The sequence below is a fragment of the Drosophila sechellia genome, chromosome 3L (assembly GCF_004382195.2).
Source record: "Drosophila sechellia strain sech25 chromosome 3L, ASM438219v1, whole genome shotgun sequence".
Lineage (NCBI taxonomy): Eukaryota > Metazoa > Arthropoda > Insecta > Diptera > Drosophilidae > Drosophila > Drosophila sechellia.
In genome coordinates this window covers 22,071,464-22,092,437 of record NC_045951.1, presented here as the reverse complement: position 1 = coordinate 22,092,437, position 20,974 = coordinate 22,071,464, and the positions used below count along the sequence as shown (strand labels likewise).

At 41.1% G+C, this 20,974-nt stretch overlaps 5 protein-coding genes across 5 annotated transcripts in view; 1 reads left to right on the top strand and 4 right to left on the bottom strand.

Annotated features, from left to right (window-relative positions):
- Positions 1-10: 10 nt before the first annotated feature.
- LOC6616570 lies at positions 11-604 on the bottom strand. The gene is made up of 2 exons (XM_002040893.1): positions 536-604; positions 11-481 (listed from the first exon to the last, which is right to left on the bottom strand). The coding sequence occupies exons 1-2, from the start codon at positions 602-604 to the stop codon at positions 11-13; spliced, it is 540 nt and encodes a 179-aa protein (XP_002040929.1).
- Positions 605-763: 159 nt separating this feature from the next.
- LOC6616569 lies at positions 764-1,349 on the bottom strand. Its single transcript, XM_032717245.1, has 2 exons — positions 1,299-1,349; positions 764-1,240 (listed from the first exon to the last, which is right to left on the bottom strand). The coding sequence occupies exons 1-2, from the start codon at positions 1,347-1,349 to the stop codon at positions 764-766; spliced, it is 528 nt and encodes a 175-aa protein (XP_032573136.1).
- A 197-nt stretch (positions 1,350-1,546) lies between these two features.
- LOC116800887 lies at positions 1,547-2,205 on the bottom strand. The gene is made up of 2 exons (XM_032717246.1): positions 2,095-2,205; positions 1,547-2,002 (listed from the first exon to the last, which is right to left on the bottom strand). The coding sequence occupies exons 1-2, from the start codon at positions 2,203-2,205 to the stop codon at positions 1,547-1,549; spliced, it is 567 nt and encodes a 188-aa protein (XP_032573137.1).
- Positions 2,206-2,275: 70 nt separating this feature from the next.
- Positions 2,276-2,871, bottom strand: LOC6616568. The gene is made up of 2 exons (XM_002040891.1): positions 2,809-2,871; positions 2,276-2,749 (listed from the first exon to the last, which is right to left on the bottom strand). The coding sequence occupies exons 1-2, from the start codon at positions 2,869-2,871 to the stop codon at positions 2,276-2,278; spliced, it is 537 nt and encodes a 178-aa protein (XP_002040927.1).
- Positions 2,872-11,336: 8,465 nt separating this feature from the next.
- Positions 11,337-20,974, top strand: part of LOC6616566 (ell-associated factor Eaf) — a 49,598-nt gene continuing 39,960 nt past the window's right edge. Inside the window, exon 1 of the mRNA XM_032718080.1 lies at positions 11,337-12,097. The gene's annotated coding sequence lies outside the window, so the exon portion shown is untranslated. The remainder of the gene's footprint in view (positions 12,098-20,974) is intronic.

Sequence of the window (20,974 nt, the reverse complement as noted above, 5' to 3'; positions counted from 1 at the left end):
AAAGTAACCTTCAGTTCAACACCGCTTCAACACTGCACTCCAGTAGGGGCCTGTAGATGTGCTTCTTGAACCTGCCGTAGTAGAAGGATCCGCCGATTCGGTAGTCACCGAGGTAGAGAAAGGATGGCACATTGTTCGCATCCAGGGTCCAGCCATGCAAGTAATAGTAACCTTCCCTTATGGGACAGCTCGTAGCGAAGTTTCCCACCTTCAGCATGGACGTAAACCACCGTCGATAGATCGACTCCTGGGATCCCTTGATCAAGGCACAGTAGTTCATATCGTGTTGGTAGACACTTTGGTAGGGTTTGCCCTTGGTCAGGCGGAACTCGTAGCTCAAGTGCGCCTTCAGGCCCTGCCGCAGAGTGGTGACCAAAATCATATCCATGATGACTTTTGTCTTGATTATTTGGATACTGAAGTTGGAGAACGTCGTTTTGTTGTATGTGCAGTCACCGGCCTTAAAGGTCATTCTGGGGCCCTAATTAGCATGTTCTTGAAAGGATCTTGTGAAGGAAACTAATCGACTCACCACGCTCTGCATTATGACAACAGTTAGAACAACACAGCCCAGAACAAAGGGTACGAGTTTCCCTGGAAACATTGCGTGGTGATGTCAACTTGTTCAACTTGATTTGGTTATTGCAATTAAAGCCATTTGATGGGCTTGTTGTTCTGTTTGAATTGCGTTATAGATTGATTATTCGGCCAAGCTGTTAAATCATAGAATTACACACTCACGAGGCAAACATTGAACTCGTTTCTATTTGTTATGCATAGTTGCCTCCAATATGCACCGAACAAGGAACATCTGCTTCTTGGTCCGATACTTCCCGTAGTAAACCAGGGCACTTAGTAGGTAGTCGCCACTCAGTAGATAGGAGGGCACCAGGCCCATGTCGACGTGCCAGCCCTTTAGATAGTAGTGCCCCGCCGGAACAGGGCAGTTTTCCATGAAATTGCTGTTTTTGGATACGCTCTTGATCCAGCGTCGGAAGAGCGAGTCCTTGAGGGTCGAGAGGAGCTCGCAGTAGTCGGTGTCCGTTTGCACCAGACTCTGGAACCTTTTGGCATTGCTGAGACGGAGTTGTACATCGACGTGTCCTCGGAAGCCCGCCTTGAGGGCCTGGAGTAGCTCTATATCCGCGTAGATCGTACTATTTACAGACGTCACGTTCAGGGTGGCGAAGAATTTTGCGTTCTTCTCGCACCGCACGCGGTTCAGGGTCACCGAGCTGGACTGTCGGAGGCGTCGTAAATTACGTTCAGGATAGGCTTTCTTGCAGATATTTGCTTACCACTGCCTGCGAAACGAGTATAACCATTAGGACACGCAAAATTTTCAACATTGGTACTTCCGATGTGAGGTCTGAGTGCAGCGACAATGTTTTCCGAACGGTGCCATGTTATTCGATTGTACAAGTTGATTCGCTAATTGGATTTAAATTACTTCAAAATGACGCATTTTCAAAGCCTTTTTTTAGAACTTGGTACTTTTTTCATTTATTTATGAAGCCGAATTAATTGGCTGAACTATATGAAATACCTAGGAGGCTTTTAAAAGGGCATAGACCTCCAAGTCGAGAAAGAAGTCCTCTTGCTTCGACTTGTGCTTACCAAAGAAAAAGTGAGCAGTGATACAATAATCTCCGGGTAGCAAATAGTGAGGAACCAAGTGCGAGTCCAGCTCCCAATCTCTCAAAAAGTAGTGACCAGCGGGAACAGGGCAGTTGACCATGAAGTTCCCGTGCTTCAGCATACTATCGAACCAGCTTTTGAATAGGTTTCCTCTCACCGAGGAAACCACACCACAGGTGTCCAGGATATGGGCGAAAAGGCGTTGATAGCTCCTGCCTTTGTCAAGGCTGATCTGGGTGTTGAGGAGGACCTTGAGGCCGCGGTGAATCGGCTTGGAGGTGGTCATATCCATAAACAATGTGTTGTTCTTAATTTCTAAGGTGAAGTTTTCAAAATACGTCGGACTGAACTTGCACTTCCCCGCCTGGAAGTTGAGGGATGACTTTGTCGCACGAGGATTATAACAATTAACAATTATTAAACATGATCTTTTGCGTTTAATTTACAAATACTCACTGCCCCTGTGATAGCCAGTTTGTGGACAAATATGAGGGAGACAATTGTAAAAGCTTTCAACATTTCCATGCTGATGTCGAGCGAATAATATTGTCTAAAATACATTTTCATCCAGACAGCAGCCAGACTAAACTAATTTTAATTGATGGCAACATGTAAAATTAAGGGAATTAGTCATTGCTTACTTTATTTCAACTTCAAAGGCACACCCCACCACAAAGTACCGGACACCATCTATTTTCCTTAACTGGTTCATGTCGAACTTTACTCTATACTTGCCTGCATACAAGAACTTCGGAATAAACAGTGTGTTATAGTTGTAGTTCTTCAGGTAGTAAAAGTTGGGTTCGACCGGGCAGTATTCTTTAAAGTTACCGGATTCGAAGAATGTCGCAAACCACTTTTTGAACATGTTGTTCCTTCTCTGTGCCAGAAGGTTGCACATATCCAGCGTATATTGGAATATTTTCTGAAACCTATAGGAGTTCTGCATGCTAATAAAGAATTCCATATCTATTGTGATACCCGGAACCAAAAACCGTAACAAGAAAAATTCAATATTCATCCGCGAGTCTTTTACCAAAATCGTAAAATTAGAAAAATAGCTGCGATTAAAGTTGCCACACTGACTCTCCAGCAAAAGGATTTTATTCGTCTAAAACATTTCAAAGTATGATTTACTAAGGGCAGTTTAGATCAAGGAGTACTTACCACGGGTATTGGCACGATTATAAGACACATTAATGACATCGAAATACTAAGAACTACCTTTGCCATTTTTAAAACCGGAATCTCTGACTACTGGAGTGTTGACTTTTACTAAGGTTTGTATCAGAGGCATTAGCATTTAAGTGTCGGCTTTGTGTCAATATCGATATTTATAATCAAAGACCGCCAGTATTGAATTAAAAAATAATATACATTGTCTAAAACCTTTGCATATTTGGCCCAAAAAGATACCTGATATGATCATGTTAATTGCAGCTGCTCATCAGTGCATGTTACTTTAAATATTTGAATGGATCGAGTGAGCAATCTGCACATCAACAAAATTGAGCTACTCGTTCTGAGCTTTAATTATTCAGACAAGCCGAACTAAACTTGTAATTGGTTCCGCACAACGAGCGATTCAAAATTGGTTTTCGAACTGAATGGATTTTAGTGTGGTTGTTTATTTATGGGTGTATTGTTGTTTTTACGTGAATACTCGCAGAATCGTAATCTTTTAGCCACTGAGATGGGATATGCCATATATATATGCCACAATTTAGGATCTATCTGGATATCATGAACGCTACATTGACTTTCGAGAATTATTATTGAATAAGAGGCACTTAAATGGCAAATGGCTGCAAATGGATTTAGTTGTCTAACCTATCTTTAGTTCCTTGCTTAATACATTGGCACTCCATATTTGGCCTTAAAGCCTTTAATCCCCTGGTTGCCCAGGGAGGGAATCCACAGTCTTATTCTGCTGCGAGCATTCAACAAGGCAGTCAGTCATTCGTGGCGCTCATCCGAGATGCAGTCAACGTGTCTATGTTTACCCAGCGCAGAGCCCAGCTCCAAGTCCCGAGTCCCCAATGCCGCATTTATGTGCACGAACCACTGCAGAAAACAATTGCACGTAATTCTGCTTACGCCGTTACATTGCAACAATGCACGGCGAAAAAAGCAGACAAAAAGCAACCGCCTAGCCATTTGTTGGCGTTTTCAGTTTTTCTGAATTTTCCCCCACTTTCCTCCTGCGGTTGCGACAGTCGATGGCCGGACGAAGTGACAGACCGACAGATGGATACGGATGGGCTTGGGTTCGGGCTGCGAGTCAGACGACGACCTATGCGCTTAATCAGAATCGGGTCTGTCGAAACTAAGGCGCCATCCAGCTTTGTTCGACGAGCTCTGTGCCTATTTCCTGGGTCCTGGTGTTGGCCAAATAAATGTCTTGCCTTCGCTCCTCCGGGTCCTGTGCTCTTCTGGGCTCCTTTTGTTTTCTGTTTGTTCCTCGTTCTGCTTTCACTCCGTGACTGACTGCCTTTCCCCATTTCCGGCTGCCTCGGCCTCGGCCTCGCCCTCCGTTCCCGTCTCCGCCTGCATACTGCATACTGCATTTATTTACATAGGCCGGTCTGACTTTTGATTTTAAGCTCTTTGGCTCTTCTAACTCAATTCCGTCTCGGGGCTTTAGTCCTTGCAGCTGTCATGGGCCAGGTACGAGTGTTTGTGCGGCTGTGATTGTGGCTGTGTACTGCCCTATGTATTTACGGATGCAGTTACGTGCTCTGGCTCCTGCGGGCTGGGCAAATAGGACACTTGCCCATTCTGTAGGTCGCCAGGATGCAGACGCTGGCCTGTGACCATCGCCACTGCCCTTATGTGTGACTTTGGTTTCTTGAGTTCTGCGGATTATGTGAGCTGCCTCAAGAGAAGCTCGTTCTTTAATGCCTACACTTTATTCGGTAAATTTACTGCAATGCGATACTTTCACTGACTGCTCATTACTATTTCTAGTGATATGACTTGTCTTCGAAGGAAGTGAAATCATTCAAATCTATACATACATACATAGGGGATTGTATGATCCACCTTTGCATTCAATATGAATAGGCGTTCGAAGGCCCTTTTAGTCAGTTAATCAGCACGTTTTTTTTTTCAGTGCGCAATTAAACTAGATATACAAGATATAGTGACCCATCCGTCCAGAAATGTGCCAAATACCCCGAGTTTTTCCTCCAAACCCTATTGTTCTTGCTAGTCAGGGCTGCTTTTGGTGAGCCTGATTGCCTTCAGATCTCCATTCGACGCGCAGAAAGAATAGAAAATGTCTTGTCAACGATTTTAACCACTTCGCTCTGATTTGGCCCGGCTTTCTGACAGGCCCCTTGCTGCCACTCCAATGGAAAACGGCAATCAAAAGTGCAACGGAGGAAGACAATTTTCACACTTGGCATGAAAGAAATATATTTTGCTTGGCAAATATGCTGACCTGACCCTCAGAGCAAACAAGATGGCAGTGCAGTGGCACTCGTGCGAAATGCGAGTCAGCCGAAGCAAAACGTCATCATAAATGGCCAGGAAGGACCCTGAAGACGGAAGGAGCAGCAATCAGAGGCGCCTGGAAATATGCAAGGCGAAAAATCAACACAGCACAGCGCCGAAAACGAAGAACGACCCCAATTACCCTCGTTTTGCAGTGTGCATGGGAAAAGGAGTGAAAAGCAGGAAAAATCCCTTCATATTTACAGGCGTTGGCATGAAAATTTGTCACCTAGCAGAGCAAACACCTCCGAATCCGATTCCGCATGCATCGGCTGAGTGTGAGTGTGGATTCCCGTGTAATTGAGCCTACAGATATGCAACCAACGAGTATGCCAGTAATCGACACTTGGGCGCGGCAAACAGGACTCCGAACCCCCTTGGAGTTCCCTGCACCGCGATTGCGCCTACCGGCATGCAAGTGCAGGGGCACGAGTGCAGCGCCTGCCTGGAAATGTGCAACGTCCTGATTGGCAGTTCCAGCTCGACCTCATAAAGTTTTCAGCAGCGTCTCGGATTGGTCGAGGACGCCGTTAAGGGCAGCTGGCAGTGCGCATGGCCGGCGAGAGAGAGTCAAGCAGACGTGCTCAGCAAATAGAAGGAGCGCCCCACAGTATGCAATGGTATTTCATTTGTATGCTCGCTCGCTCGAGGGTGTGTGTGTGTGAGGCAGGACGATTAAAGCTCCGTGCGTGGTGAAAATGGTCGGGGAATCACTCTCGAGTGGTGGTGGTTTTTGCATTCGTTCACTTGCACGCGTGTGTGTGTGTGAACTAATTGCATTGGAATGTTTTTGTCTCGCCGCCCTCGATTTTGTTGTTATTGTATCTGGGTGTCTGTATTTGCATTCGGGCTTCGAGTGTTTGACATTGATTGCATTTGCAATTTGTATCATTGGGGCAGCCTGAATTATTTGAATACAGAAGTGTAAGCTTAAAATTGTTTATTTTTTAATGAAACAATTGGGCTTTTAACTGTGATATTAATTTGTGTGGTGTATTTGACGATCTGCATGCTCCTGTTGCTTCTGTTCATACCATTCGACACTTAAATTCAATTTTTACGGCATTGCCTTCATTTTTATGTTTCAACCCCAAGTAATACCCTTGGGCAAAGCTTTTGTGGAGACTTCGCTAGCCATCTCTCTCTGCGACTGCCACATTTCCGACTCACTCTTTCTGTCGCGTAAAGTCTACACAAAGTGGAGTCGAATTCGCCTTGATTTAAAGGAGACGAAAGCTTTCATACATTGTAAACAAATCTCCCTAATTAGTACGTATAAGGACGATCAATGTATACGATGCTACTGTCCTATGTATTTTGTTGACAACTTAAAAATAAACTATCACAAAAGGCAAAGTAAATACAGGTATATAACTCTAGTGGCGACTACCGTGACTATTATATACCCTTAATTCTGAAAATTATTTTACACTTAATAAAATTACAAAACGAATATACGAACTGACTTTATCCATCATGTGTGTATTTAACTCCTTACAGGCTTTCTTAAAAATATGTCTTTATTAAACGAATAATTGTAATTATTTTTATAACAAGGGATGGGGATGTGAGGACTTAAAACAAAGTCGCTTGACTCTTTAGTCCGAAGATCAGCATTGACTGCAGCTGCGGTTCCTAGTTTTCGGGCCAGGCTGATTGGGTGTGTACACTGAGTCGTTCCATAAATTGTTAAGTGGTGTCCGGGAGATCTTCTCCGACTCCGGGCACCTTGAGATCACGTTCAATGTTCCTGGTTCTCATGAACCAAGGAGCACCAAAAATGCTTCTTGGGGCATCTTATTTGGGTGACTGTTTGCAGGAACGTTTTCTAGATGCAGGTGTTGGCTGGGGGGCAGTTAAACTAGCATTTGTTTTGTGGTGAAATAACCATGACATACAGGCAACCTTGGTCCTGATCGTGCCTGGCGATGGCAAGCATCCTATCGAAGACTTTACCAATATATTTATAGACCTGATGGTGGTTGATCATTTCCACATTCACTTGTCAGATATGTACATTTTCGGTTGGTGAAGCTCCCAAATACCAAATACTGGGATGCATCCAGGTATTCCTCTGGATCCTGGACTAGAGGCAAAACAAGGTAGAATGCTATAGTCGATATCAGATACCCGTTTCTCAGCTAGTGGAAATGCGAACATGAAATTTCATAATTTTTCTGAGATATCGATAGATATGGGTGAATAAAATGATAAAAAATTTAAAAATGGTTCAAAAGTGTGAGCGTGGTAGTTCTCGGCGGTTTGTGGGTGTAAGAGTGGGCGTGGCAAAAAGAATAATAAAAATATGAAAAAATATCACAACATTTTGCAAAAGTGTGGGTCCACTCTAACGCCCACATACTGCACAAAGCTGCCACGCCTACACTTCTGAAAAATATTTTGATTTTTCCTAGTTTTTTTGTTTGTCTTGCTAATTTGATATAGAAAAAACTTTGGCCATGCGCATCCTAACAACAACAATACGCCCAAAACGACTAACCCTTGGCTTTTGAATAATTTTTTAATTTTTTCTCATTTATTTCCCAATATCAATCGATATGCCAGAAAATATATGAGATTTCGCTTTTCTACTAGCTGAGTAACGGGTATCTGATAGTCGGCGAACTCGACTATAGCATTCTCTCTTATTATACCCGTTACCAGCTTCGCTATCACCTACGAAGCTGAACCAGACGGCACATCCTACCCCACTTCTCGTCAGTCTTCACAAACCATAGAGACCACAGAAACTCAGAAAAATAAAACAAACTAACAAAGCAAAAAAAAAACCTTAACACCCAGGACTTTCTTACATATATAGAAACAGACGAACACTACAAGAAATACCCAACCAATATCGAAAAAACCTTAACTTGTTATCAAACATCCAACCAAAATTAGCTTAACAGCTACCTATTTTTAACTTTAAAAACTTTTTGATTTAACGAAGAGACCAAATAAAAATCAAACGGCTCCCACTCGGACACCCACAAGCACTACCTTCACCAAACCCAACAAACGCTGCCCGTTCTGCAACGACAACATATCACTGGAACACCTTTTGTCCACCACATTAAAATCACCAATCTTTACCACCATATATAATGTAACCTTAACTAGATTACTCTATCTATCTATTATCAGGATCGGTTATTTCAGCTGAAGGCCTCTGCTGCCTTAGCTAAATTTAATTCGCCAGCTCTTAATTTAAATTAATTGTTAACTCTTTATAAATAAATGAAATAAAAAACAGAGAATGCTATAGTCAAGTTTCTCCACTATCAGATACCCGTTACTCAGATAGTGTGAATGAAAACGGGAAATTTCATTATCTGCGCGTGGCAGTTTTGTGCGGTTTGGGGCGTTAGAGTGGGCGTGGCAAAAATTTTTTTGTAAGTAACGGGTATCTGATAGTCTGGGAGCTATAGCATTCCCTCTTGTTTTCTGTTGAAGTCCATATCACTGCAAACTAAATACTGTGTGTATATATGTACATATATCCTTAACCCCATTTTCTTTGTAGAGAAGTCTGTATTTGTTTTTAAACACTCTGAAAAATAAAGGAAACATTTTCCCTAACTGCGATTTAAATTTGAATCGAAGTTCGCCAACTTTGCGATAACTTTACATGCGAATGATGTATATTTTTGGTATTGATTTATTTTAAATGTATGTCACAAAATTCAAAGTGATATATGATTTATTAATCTATTATTTTTTATTTAGAATTAGAATCCAGTGAACTTTTCAATTTTTTAAGTCAGCAGCTTTTGTTTTCGCAAAGGTTGCCAAAGAAGTTAATATCCGAATAATATTGCCACCAGAGAACTGCAAAGGTGGCATTTTTGCCACTCGACTCACACCCAACAATTTTGTGTGCTGGTGCTACCCGCCACGCACATCGCGGATACTTACAAACACACAGTATACATCTGCACATGCAGACAAGCCACCCGGTTGTGCGCGCACCCGAATCAATACGGTACTCTGCGTCGCGGGCGCCGATCACACTCGGCACTCATAACGGAGGATAGCGAAGACAAACAGTCAGAAAAAGACAAATGCCTAAAAAGGGATGAGTGACAAAAACACGTATGGGTTTACCGTTAAACACATGGGTGTTTCCAAAAATACTTGGGTGTTTCCAAAAATACTTGGGTGTCTCGTAGACAGTCGAGTCAAATGGCGCCATACGTCATAAATAATGATTGTTGAGTCTTTGGTCGAGTGTCTCGGCTGTTAATTGCGCCTTTTTGTTTTTTACCATGCACTTACTAGCGTGTTAGGATTCAGTATTATTTGGAAGCCAAAGGAAAAGGTCACAATAATGGCAGAAGCGGCAGATATCGTTAAAAATAAAATTAACAATGGAAGTTACTCAGTTGCCAACAAACATAAAGGAAAAAGTGTTATTTGGAGCATTTTATGTGACATTTTAAAGGAAGATGAAACTGTTCTGGACGGATGGCTGTTCTGCAGTCAATGCCAGAAAGTGCTCAAATTTTTACACAAAAACACGTCCAATTTATCCCGTCATAAATGTTGTCTAATATTAAGACGACCAACGGAATTAAAAATTGTTTCCAAAAACGACAAGAAAGAAGCTATTGAAAAATGCACACAATGGGTTGTCCAAGATTGTCAGCCGTTTTCTGCTGTAGCCGGAGCCGGATTTAAAAATTTGGTAAAGTTTTTCCTAAAAATCGGCGCAGTCTATGGGGAACAGGTAGACGTCGATGACTTACTACCTGATCCAACAACATAAAGTCGGAAGGCCAAATCGGATGCAGAAGAGAAGAGGAGTCTAATCTCGTCCGAGATAAAATAAAGCTGTGGATAGCGGAGGAGCAAGTGCGACCGTCGACATGTGGACTGACGAGTGTGTCCAAAGAAACTTGTTGGGCATCACTTTCCATTACGAAAAAGAATTTAGACTTTGTGACATGATCTTGGGACTAAAATCGATGCATTTTCAAAATCGACTGCCGAAAACATTCCTAAAAATGTGAAAGAAATGAAGTTCCTTATATTTAATATTTACTTTTTAAGCCCACTCTGTTTTTATTAGTTAGGTTAAGACATTAAAAAACGTAAAAATCAACAAATGCCGTCTTTAATTTCAATTACTTTAAGTGTTTGAAATGAGTGCCACCCATTGAGTACATCAAAAAGCGTACAAAAAATGACTTGCGGCCGATCGTTGACTGTGCGTCCACTCACCCAAACGGTTATTGCGCAGCAGGCCCCGGGGGGTTTTTTCACTCGTAACAATAACACCACGTTGGCAAAACACTCGAATATTTTGTATTGCCGCAAGTAGGGTGTCAAAAAACACACGGGTGCCTAGAGACCCAGTGTTTAGCGGGTGGACGTAGAGTGCCAGTGGCGGGCTGCAGTTCTCTGATTGCCACTACATTTAATTGACATTCCTGATAGAATTCATTTATTGCAGAATTGCGTAAGAGTGAGGAAGAGTACAGGAAATCACTTTTATTAAATTCAGTTTCTTGCGATAGTTGGAATATGCGAATGGGGATAAAAGACTTTATCTTTGCAAATGTAACCAGTTATTTCTATTAGCTCCATTGATTTTAGTTAGGGCAAAATTAAATGGTTTTTCTCAGTGAGCCCTGAAAAAGCTCCCAGTTAATGTTTATGTGTGAGCTTCAAATTGACTACGGAGAGTGTAGACTTTCGAGTCCTTGTTGCCAGTGATTTTGTTTGAGGCGAATTCGGAAGGCAACATGTTTGAAGCTGATGCTTACTGGAAATGCTTTTGCATACTGGGCCATGCGAATTCAATTAGAAATATGGGAACATGCCAACTTAATCTCGCTTTAAATTGCGAATATCCCTCATCAATTTATAATTTATTGTAATATTATTCGCTGACTAACTTGCATCTATGTGTGGCAGGATTTTTCTACATCGGATGACAGCAGACGTCGTTTATTTGTTGCGATTTTCGATGTTTCTGTTGCTGCTCTTTTACTACTTCGCACCTCAGTTGTCTCCTTATTTGCCGGCTAACGGTTCGTTGAGGTCCTCGTGCGAAGTCGTCGTCCTGGCTTCGCCTCGTCGTCGGCTGCCCCAAGGACTCGTGCAGTTGGATAGGTTCGTGCTCGTTGCACAATTCGCCAGCGATGGCGAGCTTACAATTTTTCGGAATGCGTTAAGGATCAGTTTTGCGCGAATTACGGTCATGAAAGGTTGCTAACGACGAAGAGCCGGCATCCGAACAAACATTTTCCCAGTAATATCTCCCAGTCTTCCTACCTGTGCGTGTGTACGGTCCGCGATTTTGTACTTGAGTGCTTGAATAGGCAATGTAAACATATCCTCTACACAAACTGACCTAGGCCAGGAAATCCGAGGACGTAACTGACCTAAGTAAATCCCCAGAAAAGCATCCCAGGTCTTGGACAATATTAATAATGAATAAGTAACCCAGTCATTTCAACGGAATGGATCCAAATATCGTTAGTTAAGACGTTCGAAAAATAAAGCATTCCGTCAATTGCTAGTCGTAGTCTTCGCTAAACTTTTCGTTAGTAATATCAGTTTGAATTGCATATTGTATTTAGATTCCTGCAACAATTGGGCATAAGCTAAGGCAAATTAACCATGCATACTTCCCAACATCGCTCGCTTAAACTATAAATGGTTGTGAAATGTAGAGTGTTTGAGTAGGACTTTAAATAGGAAATCGTAGTTGACTATACCGTTACTACCGTGCTTTCTCCAAAAATGTTGTAGTTAAGTTAGGCATTACTTCTTACAAATTAAATGATGCAATCAAGACTGTAGTTGTCTGGCCAGAAATTAAATATTAACAGTGAGCAGTGAAAAATTAAGAAAGTGCGCTATACAAACATACAAAATTATTAAAAGTGCTGGAAAATGTGAAAAAATTGAAATCAGAATTGAAAACGTGCGGGTATTGAGTTAAAAAACTGTTTAAATGGTAAGCATATCCATATTCAAATTCTAGGCTATTATGTTGAAATTATTAAATAATATTTAAATAAAGGTCTATCTAGACGAGAAGAGTGTAGAGTAAATGGGAAGAAACTTTTTACTTAAATTGGAACATTCATCTTTTTTGCACACTAAATACACTCTTAAGAATCTTTTGAGCACAACCGAACGTATTTATCCGATAAAAAATTTTATAAATAAAAGTTTGTTGTAACTGTTGCTAGGTATAACATAAATGTGAACTGTACAATTTGTGAATAAATCAAATGGCAGGATTATCCACCAATTAAAAATTTGATCATTGGGACGAATTCAAACGCCATGTCTTTATTTATTTTTTCTACTAATTTTTTAATATTTTATTACCTCTGAGACAAAGGAAAAATCGGAGCGGTATTCAAGATCCCAAAGAAAAAGTTTTTGTGAAAAGGCGATGGAAAAATACCTGCGCAAGCTCCCAAGCATTTAGAATTAATGAAATATGTTGTTATGTAAATAATTCGTTCTTTTAAAAGGGTATCAGGATGGTCATTTTGTCGTACTTAACAAGCTCTCAGATTTCTTTACTTTCATTACATTGCTTGTATGCAAAAATCAAATAAATCTGCATATTAATTTATCACGAAAAAGTTGATGGCTTGTAAAAATGTGATGTGATCGATGGTAGACCGTTTAGATTTTTCTCCGAGTTACAGTCATATTTTCAGCAATTGCCTATCAGACTCGTTTTTCGCTGTGCTAACCCGGATTATACTACTATTGATTTTCTTGCCGCCTATTCGACACTTCAGATTCAATTAAAATTTTTGGACTAAAATTGCTCTTTGCCAGTTGGTCAAGTGCAACATCGGCAGATTTCCACAGTCGGAGGGCAAGAGGGTGCAAAACTGAGAGGCTTGCGACAATTGCTAAACAAACGCCAATCCAAGCAATTTCAGAGCTGACTGCATTGCAATGGGCGGTGGAAGGAGGAGGTGGGCGGCATGCATTGCAGGAAGTGATTTTTGCAGTGATCCGAGACCAAATCCCAATCCGATTGTGTGAAGTGAGTTGCATAAATGTGCAAGCTGTTCAAGTGATTTCGAGTGAAAGGCTCTGAAAGAGACCATGGCTGGGTTGGGCTGCGGATCCTGGTCCTTCGTCGGCCTGCTTGAATTATTTTGTTGCATACTTCGCTGCGTCATTAAACCAATTGACGAACCTGGTAGATGCGATGGTAGATGCATAGATTATTAGGGACAACGTCTTTATTACGTTTATCGTGCCGTGAGTGGAAAGTCAAATTGAAGTTGCAGTGCTTGCGAGTGGAAGTCATCTGGAAAGGTTCTTTTGATTAGGCTGCTAAACACCTAACAAAACAGCCTACCCTCGATTACTTTAACCGCTCTTTAAAATTCATTTCGAAGATCCGCAAGTGATTTTTACACATTGTGTTGATGTACGTTCGGTGGTCGGGCGGTGTTGAAGTCAAAACATTTCATTAAAGGCAGCGGCGAATGCTGTGAAAAAGTACACAAAAGCATCTGAAAACAAAATGTTGACAAAAAGCGTAAAACACACAACTTCATAGTGTACAAAATGAAAATGACGCAACATGCAAAGAGCAGAAACAAAACAAAGCCGCCTGCAACAAACTCGCAAAAAATGTAACCAAACCGACTGTCCAGCGGACTGAAAGACCCACTGACAGACGGCCCATACAAATAAATACGCAGTCAAAGGCAATCAACGTCAGCTAGCCAGACCCTCGTCCCCCTTGGCAACTACCGATATTTGATTTGAAAACATTCCGAAAACGCTGCCCAAATGCAGCTTCCCTCTATTTTGGATGCTCGTCGTCGCCAGCAGCCGCATTTGTCCGTAAGGATCGCTGCAAATAAATAAATGGCAGCCATTGGCACAACAATTAAAATGCGATGGAGACATTTCGATACTTATATTCCTTTTTGGTCGTTTCTTCCTGGCGCTTGTCACTTGATGTTTTAATTGGAAGGCAGTATTTCATTTCAAAGCCGATGTGAGACTTTAGACTTACCAGAAAAAGTGCATAAGGGCGCCTCAGTCCCAATTATGATGGGTAAATTTAAGAACGACGATCTAATATCTGTTCCCTTTTTATGGAAATAAGGCCAACATTCGATACAATGAAATTGCATAGGATTGGCAATTACCCTTACTGACATTTATTGCAATCCAAGCCAACGAAAAAAGTTGACATGTTTGCAAGCATTTTACATATAAGATAACTCGCTATTTAATTAGAGAATATTAAACAATAAATTGTATAATTTCCTATTTGAGATATTTGGAAATCTGTATATCGATGTAAGTGAAAAGTATCAGATTTAATCTTGGGGTATTCATATATTCTATTATATATGTTAACTTATAATAAGTATTACGTAAAAAAACAAATGACGAAATTCGTTTCCTGTATTGTTATATATCCTTTTAATATATAAGAAATTTTTTTTAACGGCTTAAAATGGAAATTAGAGGTATCAATATGTTTATATGATCATCTTAAAAATGTCATTAAAAATAGAATTTAAAAATTTAATTTGAGATTGCAGCATCTTAATTAAATACTCAAAGGATTTGAAAGAATTATTGGTAAAAATTTGTGATTGAAATAAAAAAGGCACATTTGTAACATAATACAATATTGTATACAAATTATATTTTTTTACTCACAAAAAAGAAACAAATTTCATTTGTTTAGAAAAAAAAACATTTTGTTTAGAAATTTAAATATGCGATCGTTGTTTTTTTCGAAGATTCGGGTATGTGATTATGGTGAGTTCACTAAGGGAACTTCGTAGTTTAAACTCTATAATCACAGATGTTATGGCACAATTTCCGAGCCTAGCTTTTCAAACGTATCATAGATGGCGCTTTACAGAGGAAAATTAAGTATGTATTACTCTGTTACAGAGTCTCTGTATCTAGGTACATTTTAGGTACATTACAAATTGCAAGAAGGTGGTGCATACTTTTAGGATCATTTCAGAAAGTTGTACATATGAAGTTTTTAAAAAAAAAAAATTTTAAAATACTATACAATTTAATTTAATTATTGCCAGATAATAAATAATTATCGTTTTTTTAGTATTCATTTGAAGTAGTGATATCTCGAGATAATTTTGTCTTTGGTTATTTTAATCAAGATTAAATTTCTATTCTGTGCATTAAATATACATAGGTATATTAAGGTTCATCCGGTAGAACCAGTTAGTCATTTTTGGTGCATCTTAATAAAGATTATTTTCGTTAAAGTATCTGTGGTATAAAGGAGCCGGAATGATGAACTCCAGGTTCAAACCCCGCCATTTGTTCCTTAAGTTTCGAGCATACATGAATGCAAAGTCGCAATTAGTTGGATAAAATTCGCTTATTTTATTGTGTTGAAAAAACTGGTCAAACTGGTCAAACTGATGCAGTTTTAATAATAAAAAAAAGAACAAGAAATCAACAACAATTTTCATTTTTGTGAGTATACGAGAAATAAACTTGCCCATAATTCTTATTCATCCCAAGGCTTATGCCTAATATACACTAATATTCAGTGATTATTCCGCAGTTATAACTTGCAATATTTGAAATGGTTAACTAAAAACCAGAAACTATTAAAAACAATATTATAGTAACGAAAACATAAAAATCATAGCATTATCTACAGCCGAGAGTTCGTACGACTTGTGAAAATTACCAGAAATTATATACTTATTTTTAATGCCACAATTTGTTAAGCCCTTGCAGATGGTACATTGATTTTATTCAGAAGATTTAGTCAGAAGACCATATAATGTATATACATATTTCTGCTATAACTTTATCGAAACTTAGAACTAGCCAACTCAGATCGTTATATTATATGCCTGATATTGGAATAAAATAAATCATGTAAATTCCTTGTATTTGATCTTAAAGTGTTCAACAGCAGTTTTTTATCAGGTAGCTTATAATTTTGGGTTTCATTTATTAAGCACTATATATATTATACATTGCTTATTTTTTAGTTTTTAAAGAAACTGTCTGAAATTTATCAATAAACCAAAAATTAATTTAATAAAAAAGATGTTTGAGCTTCGTTGTTTTCAATTACAAAGCGTAATAACTTGGTATTACGTTGTTCGTTTAATATCATGTAGTTGCCATGAAACGCGTAAAATTACTAGCAAATTAATAGAAAGTAAATTATAGTTATCTGTTCTTTTTAGGCAAAAGCGCAGCAGAGTATATAAGCTTCGGCTTTAAGTCGATTCATACACTACAGAGCCCACTATTCAATTAGAAGAGAGGTGTGTGCGTGATTTAGTAATAGTGTAATACAGTAATACATTTAAATCGCAGTGTCCATATCTATGATAATAGATATGGACACTGCGATTTAAATGCGATTTAAAACCAAAATTTCCCATTTTCTTTCCTTAATTTTTACTGCTTAATCGGCTGCTCGAATATTTAAGAAATGAAGTCATAGTCACAGTAAATAAATTCGGCAAATCCAGCGGGTGTGGTCAAAGCCCTAAACAAGGGTCCGTTTCGGTTGTCTGAGTCCTGACCCAGGACCTTCTCGCCCAAACCCCTGAGCCCCCAAAACGGAAGGCTGGAGTGGGCACGGAAATCGTTGGGGCGTCTGCAGCCGTATAAAGTTTAATGAGCCGCAATTAATCGTACATGACAACACTATAAAAACGTTTGCGAAAAATTATGTCTTTTTTGGCGGGCTTCCTCCCTGGTTCACTTCTCCTCTCGGAGTTTGTGTAATTGCCGGAGTCTTTGTTGAATATATCCGGGATGTGAACACTCTTTGCAAATGGAACGCAGTAAAGGCAGCGAAATTTTTCATGGAGTGAAAACACATTTGTAGGATCTGGTGGGAAGTGTTGTTCCTAACGAAGCGGCAGGGGCTTTTGCGAAGAAGCTCCTGCCAGCGATTCAGCCCAGGCGTAACCTGATCAATTTGTCATTGGAATTGCCTTTCCTAATTAACAATTTAAATAAATCGCGTCGCATTTTCAGCGGACCAAAATGTAGAAAAGTGAATGCAATTTAATTGGAAATTTAATTGCTTTTGTGGTCGGAATGTGACATGAGCGCCCGTTCACCTGTGTGTCCTGGCTCACCTTCGTCCTCCAACTTCATCCACCGCCCTCCCATTTTTCGCTCTTTTTTCGTTCCTGCTGTCGAGCTCTTAATTTAGACGTGTCCATCGCTGTCGCTTGGCTTTTGTTGTTTTAATTATCTGCGGTTATATTTATTTAAATATTTACCAATTCAATTAGGGTGACCGTTTTTGTGCATCGCCCTGTTTTGTCGTTTATTATTTCATAGACGAATTGAATTGACTTTGAAGCCTCTCCTCCCGGGGTCATTTTTGAAGCCCGAAAGTAATTTCAATTAATATAATGTCATATCTGACAAATGGTCTGTGCAGACATCGCATCCTGAGATCTACGAAAAAACCTTGCAGACAGTTTAAGCCCGTCTGCCCCCCATTCGGTTGGCCCCCACACGGATATCCTTCTCCGAGTTTTTCTTTTGGCTGGCTGCGTGTCAATTATAAAAGTGATTTCGATGTAAGCTGCACCCGAGACCTAAAAGAAGACGCAGCCCCAGACTCCAGGCCACACTTACGGGCACACCCGAACCCGGAGCTCACTTCCGTCAACGGGAAGTCATAAGACGTATGAACTTGTCGCCATTGCCGGCGAAGGAAGACGGAGTCGAAGTCGAAGTCGCAGCCAGGACCAAATCCAAAAGCCGGAGCAGAGGTGGCGGGAGCGTCCTGACAGATTCCTCTGTTGGTTTAGTTTGCTTGGGCTTGACTCGAGCCAAAGAAATGCGATAAATTGAATGACTGACGACGCAGTAAATACTTTTCAGACGGCGGCGGAGGGGAGGGTGTGTGTGTTGGGGAATCACTTGGATCAATTTCCACATCCACACACGACAAATTGCGCGTGGTTAGGTTTTCTTTCGAAGCTTGCTCTTATCCATTTTAGTTTGCCATGTGTACTCATAGTGGATGAGGAACGGGTGATTGGAAGGAACGAGCAGCTGACAAGGTGCAAATGGTGTAGATTTGACGGGTGGGCGGAAGGAGCTGTCAACTCGGGAAACTCGTGACTCGATTACAGGAAAATGCAACTGAGACGGCGATTCCCCATCCGCATTCCCAATCCAAACCCTCCTCCAGAAGCTAGCAACATAATTACGCCTATTTTTTGGATTCCACCAAAATCCACTGCCCTTTATCCGCTCATGGATGCAGCGACTTGTATCCTTCGGCACATCCTGCCTGCTTTCCTGCCGCCCTGCAAGTAACACACTAATTTGAATGCATAAAAACTCACCCAAGCGCTGATTGTGTTTGCCCAAAGTCTCGTTTCATAATTTTTGCACAAATTGCGGTTTTTCAGGCAACGAACAGCGAATGGCGAACGGCTAACAGCCAGCAGCTACAACAGCCAAACGCTTTGGCAACTAATAAAAATGACCAACTCTTTTGCCCATCCCGACCCCCTGGCATTCGCACCGAACTCCCTACCACCGCCATTCCCAACTCCCAACTCCATGCATGTGTAAAAATTGACGCCGCAGCCGGGAAAGAACGGATTCCGGATTCGTTAGCCAGACGGCACAGATAGGGGATAAAAAGGGGGAGCGGGTCAGTGCTGGCCACTTTTGTTGCCAACTCGACATATTTCAATCACGTAAATTTATTACGTAAACATTTGCTTTGCTTTTCGCACACAATTACGACGGCAGGAGGGGATCAAATGGTGGCGTGGCGGAAGGGACGCAGAGCCACCGCAGGATGCGCGGGGAAAACGCATAGGGGTCGCCGAGGCTCCAATGCAGGAACACAAATTTCAATTTCAATCTTTTCATGCTGCTCTCCTGCATAAGCACATCGCAGCCCCCCGCATCCGTGCCCCCCATCCACCGAAACCCACCGGCCAACCCCATGCCCCCTCCTTGGTCTCCTTTCCGGGGGCCCAAGCGAGGTAGGCCGTCGTCGGCCTTCTGCTCGCCCGTAATATTCATAATGGATTTACCAATATGGTGAACAATTTTTATTAATGCAACCGACAAGCCGGGCAGCAAGAAGTGAGCGGTCAGTCCTGCCGCCGCCCGCTCCGCCCCCCAGAACGTCCTTTAGGTCTATATCAACACGGGCGGCAGCTGTTTGGCTGGTGGATGGTGGAGCACATGTATGCGTGGGTCTTCGCCTGTGTGGGTGTCGCTTTGGACCGGGTTAAATGGGCTTTTGGCTTTTTGATCTTTAAATGTTTGTACAACGCTTTGATGTTCATATGCTGCTGGCCACCAGCCGTTTTGCTTTTCGTTTTCCACATTTTTTCTGCTATCTCGGGTTGTTGGCCATGTCCTTTTTTTAAGGGGCAGGTGGCAAGTGCTCTCTAACTTATGTTGCAATGTCTGCAGTCAATTTTTTGACCAATTATTTGAAAGGTAGAGATTTTATAGTATTATAGATTTATAAAATTTGTAATCGAAAATATTTATTGACTTCTTCTGCTACGAGAGCTTTCGATATATACATATATTACAATATATTATATTATTTTAATATATATTAATATTATTATATTATTTTCAATAACTAACGAAAATGAATAAAAGATAAGAAGAAAAAAAAGCCAATGCTAAAAGAGTAATTTATAAAAAAAATACCTTTAGTAAGATTACAACTGAATGATAATGACCTGATTTTTCAATCTTTCGCCAATTTAAACAGTCGCCTTCGTTACACTCAATCAACTTGCACGAGCAACAATCACCTCGAAAACAGAGTAATGACAAATTAATGGCGTCGGGGTGGGTCCTCAGCAGGATCTCATAAACTAAGTGGGTTTCCCGGCCACTGACAGACAGAATTCCTCATAATCAAAATCAGATAGACTGTGCGTTAATAAGTTTGCCTCTCTGCTGTTCGGGACACGAAAAACCACCTGCCCAACTTGACGTGGGTTGGCAGGCGTTGAAAATTCTCCGGGCGTGGAATTGAAGGCGAATTGGAGGGCGACTGTCCTGGCATTCAATAATTGAAATATTTGCATAATTATTAACTCCCCTTGCCAGAGGGAATCTCATTAAATTGCGCCTAAGCCCCGCACTGGACCTGATCCACTAAATTGCGGAGAAGTCAAAAGAGCGTAAATCTAGCGGCAGAAAAGTTCTCAGTGGACGAGAAAATAAAACTATAAAGGAGCCTGCCTAAAAGCGCACTTCACAGGGCGTCGGAGGAGGCGGATTCGCGTGGGAGTCGGCCTGGCGGCAACTTTTCCGACTGCTTGGAGTCCGGAGTTGGGAGTCGGCAGTCGGCAGTCGGGAATCAGGATTCAGGATTCAAGAGCAACGGCGTCGGCAGGGCATATGAACATACAAAATATTCCCTACAAAGGAGTTGATTACACAAAGGAAAATTACGACGAATCATTTCCGCTGCTTGGCTGCTTACACGACCAGCGCACGGTGCTCAGACCCCTTTTCCTTATTTTCCCTTTGCAAAATGGGCGGGCCATTTGGTAAACGGCAGCAAAAACAAAGCCTTCCTCCATCCCTCGGCTGCACACCAAGTGAGATAGCAAAAAATGTGAAATACGTTCGGTTTTGCAGTTTTCTTGAGCTTGAATCCTTAAAGCTGAAGCTTCTGCTTTGCTACTTACATACATGTATACTAACATCAAGTTGACAACTTTTCGGGACCACATAAATTATATTTAATTGAAATTCTTTCGGCCGCCAACGCAGCTCGAAATTAGCGAACATCGCCAAGACAGACAGCGGCCAACTTTGCTGAACTCATAAATCGCTCGGGTGTCAGCGCATTAGC

What these genes read in the sequence shown, in the direction of transcription:
- LOC6616569 (XM_032717245.1), bottom strand. Translation starts at nt 1,349, where the DNA reads ATGTTGAAAATTTTGCGTGTCCTAATGGTTATACTCGTTTCGCAGGCA. An exon ending in TACTCGTTTCGCAGGCAGTG is followed by an intron (nt 1,241 to 1,298) that starts GTAAGCAAATAT and finishes CGCCTCCGACAG; the next exon opens with TCCAGCTCGGTGACCCTGAA.
- LOC6616568 (XM_002040891.1), bottom strand. Translation starts at nt 2,871, where the DNA reads ATGGCAAAGGTAGTTCTTAGTATTTCGATGTCATTAATGTGTCTTATA. An exon ending in TTATAATCGTGCCAATACCC is followed by an intron (nt 2,750 to 2,808) that starts GTGGTAAGTACT and finishes GAAATGTTTTAG; the next exon opens with ACGAATAAAATCCTTTTGCT.
- LOC116800887 (XM_032717246.1), bottom strand. Translation starts at nt 2,205, where the DNA reads ATGAAAATGTATTTTAGACAATATTATTCGCTCGACATCAGCATGGAA. An exon ending in AACTGGCTATCACAGGGGCA is followed by an intron (nt 2,003 to 2,094) that starts GTGAGTATTTGT and finishes CTCAACTTCCAG; the next exon opens with GCGGGGAAGTGCAAGTTCAG.
- LOC6616570 (XM_002040893.1), bottom strand. Translation starts at nt 604, where the DNA reads ATGTTTCCAGGGAAACTCGTACCCTTTGTTCTGGGCTGTGTTGTTCTA. An exon ending in CTGTTGTCATAATGCAGAGC is followed by an intron (nt 482 to 535) that starts GTGGTGAGTCGA and finishes CATGCTAATTAG; the next exon opens with GGCCCCAGAATGACCTTTAA.